The sequence below is a fragment of the Mercenaria mercenaria genome, chromosome 6 (genome assembly GCF_021730395.1).
Source record: "Mercenaria mercenaria strain notata chromosome 6, MADL_Memer_1, whole genome shotgun sequence".
In the NCBI taxonomy this organism is placed as follows: Eukaryota; Metazoa; Mollusca; class Bivalvia; order Venerida; family Veneridae; genus Mercenaria; species Mercenaria mercenaria.
This window is the reverse complement of record NC_069366.1, coordinates 78643326-78655124: the sequence shown is the minus strand read 5'-3', so window position 1 is coordinate 78655124 and position 11799 is coordinate 78643326. Positions and strand designations below refer to the sequence as shown.

General features: G+C 35.8%; 1 protein-coding gene across 4 annotated transcripts in view; it reads right to left on the bottom strand.

The window, feature by feature from the left end:
- Positions 1-254: 254 nt before the first annotated feature.
- LOC128557878 (low-density lipoprotein receptor-related protein 2-like) overlaps positions 255-11799 on the bottom strand; it is a 29858-nt gene continuing 18313 nt past the window's right edge. For all 4 annotated transcript variants that reach the window (XM_053546411.1, XM_053546410.1, XM_053546412.1 and 1 more), the window contains 9 exons: positions 11019-11186; positions 10476-10649; positions 9108-9275; positions 8566-8739; positions 4355-4522; positions 3206-3379; positions 2428-2557; positions 1872-2021; positions 255-463 (listed from right to left, as the gene is read on the bottom strand). In XM_053546411.1, the coding sequence (XP_053402386.1) occupies positions 298-463; positions 1872-2021; positions 2428-2557; positions 3206-3379; positions 4355-4522; positions 8566-8739; positions 9108-9275; positions 10476-10649; positions 11019-11186 (1472 nt within the window). In that variant the 3' untranslated portion in view covers positions 255-297. The remainder of the gene's footprint in view (positions 464-1871; positions 2022-2427; positions 2558-3205; positions 3380-4354; positions 4523-8565; positions 8740-9107; positions 9276-10475; positions 10650-11018; positions 11187-11799) is intronic.

Sequence of the window (11799 nt, the reverse complement as noted above, 5' to 3'; positions counted from 1 at the left end):
ACATAAGTGAGATCGAGATATCGAATTTCAACCGTAAAGGTGTAACGGGATGTTAAGTCATATTTATTAAGAAATATTCTACAGAAAACAAAGTTGTTCTGTGCACATGCAATAGCAAGTGCCAAACAATATGGCATAACTTTACAAAATAACAAATACTGAAACTTTTTTCTATTTCAATTTATTACACCGATTATACTTACATCATACGTATTTACAAGTTAACAAAGATATATTACAATCATAACCTCGACTTTGTCATTTCACAAGAAAAATATGAACACAGTGGTAATATATTTAGTATTTGTCCACATCTAGCTTTTTCTTTTCCTTCTGCCAAGAATCATGTGTCAGGACGGCTGTGTCGTTCGTCATGTCTATTTGAGCAACACCTGGCAGTGGTTCATTGTCGTACATGGGATTTGTAATGCGTTCATCGCTAGATGAAGCACCCTCAGTAAAGCTAAAAGACAATCGAATAACTCTTAAATGTCTCACATGCTAACTAAATAAGCAATACAAAACTATTGTGCCCCGAATATTTCTCATTTGTTTCTGTGCATGATTTTAACCATGTATTTCAAACGTGATAATAAATATCAATATTGAAAAAAGTTTCAAACTGTCACATAGTTTAAGTTCGAAAAACACTTGTAAAGGTAATTACACGATGCATGATTGCAGTAGTCAAAACTTTAATAACACAAGAGCTCGTAGAACACGGAATGCCCCCTTGATGCATCCAGTAACTGCACAAGGAACATAAATATTTGGATCACTGTGCACTGGACGTTTGACGTACTGGCCTCAAATCAATAATTACCGGTAATTTACCAGTCTTAAGTAGCCTCCGTATCAAATGTGATATTAGACCAAAACATTCTCTAGTTATTTGGCAAAACATGTTCTATTGTTCTGAGTCGCTGTGCCCTTGACATTTAACCTACTGATTTCAAAATCAATAGGGGTCATTTGCTGGTCATGGCCAACTTTCCTATTAACTTTCATGATCCTAGGCTTAAGCGTTCTTGACTTATCATCACGGACCGACAGACAGACCGACATCAGCAAAACAATATACCCCTCCTTCTTCGAAGGGGAGGCAGGGGGTGGGGGGGGGGGTAAAATTGATGAAAATTTATTTTGATGTCATCTTTCAAAACACATATTGAACGGGTTGCCAGTCATTAGTCAGATCTATTGACCCTCAATCCTTCGAATCCTACACAAAAGTATTTAACAGCAAGCATTCAGTAAGTGTATCATGTTAATCAATATTAACCTAAGTTGATATTATAAGAATCGATACAGCGTAGAGCAAAATTTCTGCTTTTCCGCAGTGATATAAAATAGAGTCGAAAATACTGTTTTTCACATAAAACTTTTACCAAATAAACAACAGCTGAGAAATCGCAGTTCATTGAATCGACCTTTTGAACTTTTGATTATCAATCACTAGGTGATAAAAGTAATTTCTAAATTAAAAAAGAATGACGTAAGTCTTGAAAAGTACATTACATATAGCTCCGAGAAGAATAACTATGGGGCCTCCGTGGCCGAGTGATTAAGGTCGCTGACTTCAAATCACTTGCCCCTCATCGATGTGTGTTCGAGCCTCACTCGGGGCGTTGAATTCTTCATGAGGAAGCCATCCAGCTGGCTTACGGAAGGTCGATGGTTCTACCCAGGTGCCCGCTCGTGATGAAATAATGCACGGAGAGGCACCTGGGGTCTTTCTCCACCGTGAAAGCTGGAAAGTGGCCATATGACCTATAATTGTGTCGGTGCGACCTTAAACCCATCAAAATAAATAAAAGAATAACTGTTTGCCTGATATTCTTTATAAAATATGATTTAAACAATATACTCACGACATAGGCTGCATTTGTGCCACATCAACATCTGTAGTTTGGACAGGGGGTTCAGAATTCTGTATGTAACCTGGATTTTCAAAGGCGGTACTTCTACTATGCCGGAAGGGTGACTTGAGTTTAAGTGACGGTGACAAGTTGCTTCTACGTCTGAAACACAAATGATTAATTGTTTTTTAAACTAGCGTTGTTGATATTCTCTAAATGTTAAGGGAATTGAGACAGAAATGTGTTTTCACCCGAAGTTTAACGTTGACTACCTGGTCAAGTATGATGAGGAAACTTAAGTTTGATTATGTATAGGTATGGTGAATTTCAACTGTACTAAACAAAACTTCGTGTCACCTTACATCTGATAATTTACTGATATGTACTCCTATGAAAGACATATTTCATATTCTCTTAATGATATCATACTGAAGACGGATAACTCTTTCAGGCAGTCAGGTTGATATAAATATGTACATTTTGCACAAATTTACAATTATAGAAATTGCAATGAAAGGTAAAAACGAAATTTACGTTCAGACAGTGATATAATTTGAATTGTCTCTACCGTAGGAACGGAAATATAACAGCACCAATTAGCAAGAAGACTGCTAATAGTAAAACCGCTATTCCAACAGCGACACCTGGCACAGGTAATCCATTTAATGACGACGATTCTGTGGTAACACTGATTCGCTCTGTGAAAATAAAAGAAGACAATTATCTATACTTTCACTGTTTTAATTTCATGTTTATTTTAGCATATACTTTTAATCTACTTTCTGCATTATATTACATTTACGGACATCATTCACTCAAATCTTATCCCGTTAGGTAATCTGACTTTTATCCAGTTTTATCATTTCTTGCTTTGTGTGGTTGAAGTCGTTCCGTTTCAGCTCCCCGCCTGCAACTGATATACAAGAGTTTTATTTCAAAATAGGTAAACTTGTTGTATTAAACTTACATTACGGACATCATTCATTAGTAACTCAAATCTTATCCCGTTATGTAATTTGACTTGTATCCAGTTTTATCATTTCTTGCTTTTTGAGGTGAAGTCACACTATAGGAGTGTATGTAAGCATGTGTAAAGACAGGCATTTATCAAAAGTCAAAATAATACAGTTATACATTGACAACAAGGACAGAACGAATACAGAAATAAACACAGGTGTGACCAATGGTAAAACACCGCTAGGAAATTTAAACTGAACTATTACACATACTAATGTGTTAACTGCATTTTAATAAACAACTGAACACACAATGTAAAATTTTCATTAAATTCAAACATTGCCACTTTAGATATGTAAGAAGGATTCCAAATGTGAATGATATTATACCAAGGCATAAATTATTTGTTATGCTCCAATGTCCACTAGCATTGCAAGTTATGTTCGTACGAAGGTCAGCCGCTTTAAAGTCACTGTAGCACATAAAATTGCATGTCGCCCCTATGGCTAAGTCACATGTCCCAGTGATCTCTCCATTTGGTATGTAAGGCGAACATTTTATAGCTGCAAGAGAACCATTAATAAATTCAAGTTATTATACTAGAAGGAAATGCCAATAAGACATCAGTGAAAATTTCTTCTTTGATACTAAAAAAGAGTAAAATGAGATGTTGCGTTTGGAGAATTTTAACGTTTGGTAATGCTAAGCACATTAAACAATCGATATTGTGGACAGTATTCTGTCACCGAGCCTTACTCTTTAAAACCATTAAAATGATATATTCAGTTCGAATAGTTAATAACTGAAGCATTGGTGGCAGCTGCAACTTCTGCTCATCAATTCGCAAAATACAGGAACAAAAGTGACCAAATGACAATGTTATTGATCCCAGATGATACTGTTTCGAACTTCGTTAAGATTTCATAAAAGCAAATATTCTATCTAGGTTTCATGTAGATCAGGAATAAAATACATATTTAAATAGTGTGCATGTGTCTTTTTATGACTGACCTAGTTTTTAAACCAAGATGAAGATTCTTACTTGGACTAAATATCTTAATGACAATCAGTCTTTAAATTAAGTTGAAAATGGTGTCTGTATAAAAGTTTACTTTTTGGTCTAGTGACCTAGTTTTTACCTGATCTGGTCCAGTTTCAAACGTTAGATTTAGGAAAAATAAATATTTTGACCAGATTTCGGGTATTACATGTGGAAAATGATATTCTATAATTTGATCTTGGGGTCTTAGCCGCGATGACACCGTTCCAAAACATTCTGACATCAAAGTGAGGCCTTTGACCTGGTGACTTAGGTTATGCGCTCTGCAGGGCAGCTTGATGAGGTAAAAATAGTTTTACGAATTCTTCACGCGTTTAAGAAGATACGGAGGAAACCCGATTGACAGACATACATGACTCCTGTATAGCCCCCGTGTTCTATGTATCGCGGGGTATAATAACTGGTCATTAAATTTCCGACAAAATGTATATTGATACGTATTAATATAATTGACAACAGATAATGTCTACGCACTTACGTATACATGACTCCGTTGGATGCCACATGTAATCATTTCTGCAGATAGCCACTGAGGTTGTATTGACATAACCTTGATTACACGTTACTGAGCAAGTCTCGCCAACCATTTTCTTGCAGTTTCCTGTAACCTTTCCATTAGACAATGAACTGTCCTTGCACTCTGATACTGAAATATAAAACAACTTCGTAACCATCATGTGCTTTTATTGTTTAACTTGAAAAATCGTATTTCAGGTGTTCAACTACTGTTTCGCATAACTGCGAATTTCCATAGCCAATAATGCACAAATGGAGTTTAAAAAGAACCTCTTTATTTTGCTTTACTAGCTTAAATTTATGTCATATTCTGTCATCTGGAACCATCTATCAAACATTTGCATGGTAATACACCTAAAACTATATTCGCAATGCACTAAGCGTTTCTCCTAGTTTTGACGGTCACAGACAAGTAGAAGTAGCTATCTCTAAATATTGTCCAAAACGGAATATTATTTGAACAATCAGAGTAAATATTTTCCGCATCAGAATCTAGTATGGCTCTGTAAGATCTTTAATCGATATCTCAAAAACGAAATTTAATTACTTTTATCGATTAAATTCTGAATGACTCGGCTATAATCAATATTTTACTAGGTATCATAATTGTAATCCTGTGCTTCCAGTAACAAATGTTACCTTAACCGAGCGTTTAAGACACTTAATGTAATAGGAGAGGAACACAGCTCTTTTGCCGGAAATATTGATAAAATCTCGAAAGATAACAATAAAATAATTATAATGATGATGGTAATAAGGATAATAGTTATAACAGGAGCTGTCACTAATGGTGACAAATTCCCCTGCAGCGCCTTGACCTGTTGACTTTGACCTTTGACCTGGTGACCCCAGTCAATAGGGCTCGTGTAATCAATAAGTACTATCAGCATGTGAAGTTTGAAGGTCCTAGGTGCAGTGGTTCGCGGGTAAAGTGCCTTCATGCAAAAAGTTAACATTGGCCCCTGTGACCTTGACCTTCGACCTGGTGACCCCAAAATCAGTAGGGATAGAGTACTCAGTAAGTACTATCAGCACGTGAAGTTTGAAGGTCCTAGATGCAGTGGTTTGCGAGTAAAGTGCCTTCATGCAAAAAGTTAACATTGACCCTGTGACCCTGACCTTTGACCTGGTGACCCCAACGTCAGTACGGGTTGTGTACTTAGTAAGTACTATCAGCATGTGAAGTTTGAAGGTCCTGGATGCAGTGGTTCGTGAGTAAAGTGCCTTCATGCAAAAAGTTAACATTGACCCCTGTGACCTTGACCTGGTGATCCCAGTGTCAGTACGATTCGTATACTCAATAAGTACTATCAGCATGTGAAGTTTGAAGGTCCTGGGTGCAGTGGTTCGCGAGTAAAGTGCCTTCATGCAAAAGTTAACATTGTGACGAACGAACTAACGAAAGGACAGAAAGTTGAAAACTAATATGCCTCCCTTGGGGGCATAAAAAAACACCTTTTATTCTTTAGGTTCCAGACATGACCTGTATCAAAGATCGTTTGAACAAACAGATCCGTACATGCATCATGGTAACTGCTAAGTATGTTCCTTTTGTGATGGACTCAAAGAAAATTATTATTCTCCTGTAAAGTTAATGAAGTAATTGGGTTTCCCAATCACTGTCCTCGTTCTATTTTTAAACCTGGTATTGTAAGCCAGGTGTGTGTTGATTTAATCAACACCAAAATTAATTAACATCTTTAATCTAAATTTTCCCCCCTTATTCTATTTTTGCAAGGACTGTCAAGATTGGATCAACAACTCAGAAAAATATTATGAATAAAAAATTCTCTAAATTTCACTAGTCAGCTGGAGGATACTTTAAAAATGTCTATCAATAAAATTTGAAAAAGAATGTGCTACTTGTTAAAAGTTATTAAAAGTACAATATTTTATCCTTTTTGGGTTTTTTTTTTGGAGCGTACTGTATACATTTTTAAAAAAGGTAGAATGAGAATAAAATTAAACATAATAAAACCTCCAGTTTTGAGACCCCAACTCTAGCTGAAAAATAGCCAACCTCCAGTTTTAGGATTCACAACTTATCACATGAATGTATGGACCATGTGTGTGTGTGTGTGTGTGTGTGTGTGTGTGTGTGTGTGTGCGTGCGTGTGTGTGTGTGTTCGGGTTTATCGTCTTTTTCAACAATTTTTCAATCATATAAACAACGGTGTCTACTTGTAGCAGTGAGCACAACTCCCAACTTTATAGTGCTGCCTCACTTGAATATCATGCCGTAGACACGTGACATGATACCCCACCCAGTCACATTATACTGGCACTGGGCCTACCAGTCCTAGCATAACCCTCTTAATGCTGAGCGCCAAGCGGGGGCGGACCAATATTGACCCTGGCATCATAATTTGAACAATCTTGGTAGAAGTCTATAACGCAATGCAACATGCAAAATATCTAAGCTTCAGGTTTCAGAGATGATTTTTGAAATTTGAAATATATCCATATAGGCTGAACACCACTAAATGAAGCCCCTATATAATTCTTTATAAACCACAATTCAAAACCAGCTCTGCAAATCTATTTTCTAATATATCAGATCTCGGCAGCCTACCATCTTTCAAAAGCTAAATGTTGGTGCAACAAAAAATCAAAAGACAAGAGCTGTCACTAATGGTGACAAATGCCCCCGCAGCACCTTGACCTTTGACCTGGTCACCCCAAAGTCAGTAGGGGTGGTGTACTCAATAAGTACTATCAGCATGTGAAGTTTGAAGGTCCTGGGTTCGCATGTAAAGTGCCTTCATGCAAAAAGTAAACGTTGGCCCCTGTGACCTTGACCTTTGACCTGGTGACCCCAAAGTCAGTAGGGTTGATGTACTCATAAAGAAATATCAGCACGTAAAGATTGATGGTCTGGTGTACTCAATAAGTACTATCAGCATGTGAAGTTTGAAGGTCCTGGGTGCAGTGGTTCGCGAGTAAAGTGTCTTCATGCAAAAAGTTAACGTTGGCCCCTGTGACGTTGACCTTTGACCTCGTGACCCCAAAGTCAGTAGGGGTGCTGTACTCAATAAGTACTATCAGCATGTGAAGTTTGAAGGTCCTGGATGTAGTTGTTCGCGAGTAAAGTGCCTTCATGCAAAAAGTTAACGTTGGCCCCAGTGAGAGTGAGCTTGACCTTTGGCCTGGTGACCCCAAAGTCAGTAAGAGTTGTATACTCAATAAGTATTATAAGCACGTGGAGTTTGAAGGTCCTTGATGCAGTGGTTTGCGAGTAAAATGCATTCATGCAAAAAGTTAACGTTGGCCCATGTGACCTTGACCTTTGAACTGGTGACCCCAAAGTCAGTAGGGGTGGTGTACTTACTAAGTACTATCAGCATGTGAAGTTTGAAGGTCCTGGGTGCAGTGGTTCGCGGGTAAAGTGCCTTCATGCACAAAAAGTTAACGTTGTGACGAACGAACTAACTAATGAACGAAGGAACGAACGAACGGACGAACGGACAGTTGAAAACTAATATGCCTCCCTTCGGGGGCATAAAAATGATAACAATAATAAGTTTGTTTTCTGAATACGACATACTAGAAGTCCATAAAACACATCCAACTGATTTCCAGTATGGCCTTTTGTATGACATAAAATAATAAAATTGAATGTAAATAATAAGATTACACTGTAAGCAGTAAGGTATCATGATAAACAAACATAAAAATACTTAACTTGAACTGGTGTGCGTTTCTCAAAATATATAATATATAAAGCATTTATTTGGTATACATGTACACTCATCCATTAATATCGCTTATCTTTAAAACTTAATGTATACCAAAAGAAACATAGCTTTATGATATAAAATTATCATCAAAGCAATAAGTAACGTAATCATCAGCAATTAAACTTTTCAGTTTAATTGTTACTGTATTAATACAGTTGAAACTCGGTATCTCAAATTTCAAGGGACCGAGCGTTTTACTTTGAGGTAGCCGGAATTTGGGATAAGCTAATTCGAGATAATGAGTTTCATTTTATGTTTGGGAACATGTCTCAAGGTTTATTTTCATTCTGTCATGTGCAGTTCAAACTCGCAATTCTTTTGTTAGATCGGGTATTTAAATGTCTTGCCACTAGTTGTGTCGGCTTTCAGAAAATTAGCAAATTTACGAGTGAAACTCGTGCGACATTTTTAAAGTTTCGACATAATTTAGACATACCAAGACAAAGTTCTTCCGACGCGTCCCACTGTCCACTGCTATTACATGTGATACTTTGATAAAGTTCGTTGGCAATAAAGTCCGCATTACATTTAAAACTGCATTTTGATCCTATGGCAAAATCGCAGGTTCCTGTGATTTCTCCGTCTGGAACTGTAGTAGGACACTTCACAACTAAAATGTAAACGAGAAAACAATATGAACTAACTGAACTTTTTCGCCTGATTTATTCTATCATAAGTATGGTATTTATATATGCAGTGAAGAAGAGATCTATGAAAAAGGTATCATAAATACTTAATAGACTAAATTTTCATATCTATATGCATATTAATTGGGTTATCACAACACAACAGCTTATGCGTCAAATGTTATGTCTTCTTTCAACTGTAAACAGGAAAATCTGGTATCTATATGTAAGATATATAACAGTGTCTGATTTATAACAAGCATCCGCATTTAATGCAAATTCAGAAAACAAAACTGACTTTAGAAAACAAGTATGTAGATGATAAAGAAGAAACCTATTCCAGTTTACATACCCTTACAAGACTCCCTAGGATGCCACATTTTGTCGCTTTTGCAGACAACTAAGTTAGTTGTATTTGCATAACCTTTGTCGCACTGGAACTCACACACCTCACCAATTGTTTTAGAACAAGTTCCTATTATGTTTCCATGGGAGAGGGAACTGTCCTCACATACAGAAACTACAAAATATATCACCATAGAAACGTTTGTTATATCATTATACTAAAAACAGTATCCTTTTTTCACAGGCAGAGTCCAACATACTAAACAGAATGTAGAAATAGCACATATGCTTAACAAAACTGCTATGTACCCCGACTTTCAACGACTATTGAATGTACTTCTAATTGAGGAAATAAACAAAACTTTCAGGGATACATCTAAAACAACAAAATCTTATTCAAGAAAAGGTATGTAAACAATTTGTTTTAAACATTAGCCTTTTCAATCTGTCAAAATATCCTTTGCATATGCGCACCTATATTTTTGACTGAAAATCAAATAAAATTGATTTTGTTTCTAGTTCACTGTAATTTGTGCGACAGGAAAACATGTATTTATTCGGAAACATTTCCTAAACTATAAGACAAATTTTGACAAATGTAAGTCTATGGAGATACCAGTGTTTATCAATTTTGCCTAGCGTATAAAGTACGGACCTTGATTCTTAATCTGCATTTACATAGAGACAATTACGCAGTAGATGGGGAGTAAGTTTAAAACAGGACTCGAGTTCCTCAAAGTAATCCAAATGTACTATGTCTAGTAAATAATTAATGTAAAGTCAGTACAATGAAGTTGCAAAAGATTTTTGTTTTGGGATTAACGCTGTTTTTTTCAACAGTATTTTATTTAGGTAATGGCGGGCAGTTAACCTAACCAGTGTTCCTGGATTCTGTGCCAGTACAAACCTGTTCTCCGCAAGTAACTGCCAACTTCCCCACATGAATAAGAGGTGGAAGACGAATGATTTCAGACAAACTGTCTTTTATCAAATCGTCACGGAGAACATATTTGCATTTTCAGAAACGGTACATGGTTATTGATTATACAGAGAGATTGCTATTTACTTAAGTAACTGTATGCAGTTAAAGGGAAGCAATTCAATTTTTATTTATCGTTTTCTTATTTGAAAGATCCTATTTGAATCAAAAACAGCAATATCAAGTCTTTTAAAATATTTTACTTGATTCAAATGGTGTAATATATAATGTTGATAAGTAATGTGATAAGATGTACAATAAAAGGTTCTCTTAGAATTTGTACAAAATTTTGCAGAGCATGATCTTAAATAGTCTGTATTCATAAGCACTAAATAGTTAAGATGATATGAAATATATAGTATGTATATGAACAAAAGTATGAAGATATATGCTTACCTCTGCAGAGATTAGTTGAAACAGGGTTCCATCCATCGGCCTGACATTTAATTTCTAAGTCTTTTACACTTGGAGTATAATATTCATTACAGCTGTATTTGCAAGATGTACCAACTGTTCTTGCACACCCTGAATCCAAACGACCATTTTCAATTTTATCACTACATGTGAATACTGAAAATACAATTGAAATAGGATCGACAATATCATTTTACAGTGTACATTTCCCGCGTAATGTTTCCACTTTTAAATTACATAGCAAATACACGAAAATTGTGCAAACATTTGTTGGCTGATATATGTGTTGCTACTAGTAAATCGTGCGAAGTTATTTCTTAACATTTTACTCATGATAGTGATGGATAGAATATAAGCATCATATAAGCATCGAAGACATATTTAGAATGATTTTACACAATAAAGACCTAAATAATAAATTCTAAATGTTTCTCTTTTTTCGGCTTACGATTAGATTTTTGTTGTTAAACCGTGTGCTGTAAAATTGTAAATAATGTAATTGAAGGTGTTATCATTTGAACGTACCTGTACACGAGTCAGAAGGATGCCATGTACTGTCATCCTGGCAAACGACTTTGTCGGTTGTATTAACGTAACCTTTATCACACTGTACCATACACGTCTCGCCAATTTTGCTTGTGCATTGCCCCATTGTTCTCCCATTTGTTAGAGTTTTGTCCTCACATACCGATTCTGTAGAATGACATATTGCCATAAGGCCGAAATTTAAGTTAGCGGACCCATAAGAAATTCAGCAAATTATGACTAATTACGTATTTGGTCGCTATTGTATCTCACACAGACGCATGGGTTTCCGGTGAATGCCTAGAATCTCATGCGGAGAACAAGTAATCAAATGTATATTGTCGTTTATTATTATGGTGCACTGCCTTAAAATGATAAAGGAATAAAAGGTAGACCACATTTTATTTGGTTTTAACATATTATAATTGTTCAAGTAATTACATGAATAAAATACAACAACGATGATAAAGGAATTGGACAGAAAGCTAATTAGCTTACGGTTGTCCTTTCCCTTTTTATTTACAAAAATTATTTCAAAATTGTTACCATCCGAAAAAAGAACAAACGTTTCCTGGCAACAAACAGTCTCAGATAGATAATAAAAAGGGTCCGTCGTAGTTTTTTTTTATGTCTCATTGTTTATTATTAAAGCTGAGTCTGTTTTCAATTTGTCCGTTAGATGTATGTTCTAAAGATGTTTTATATGCACAAATATGCTGAAATCATACCTCTTATTGCGAAATAATTTCATATTGCCACAACATATGCTATGATAACAACT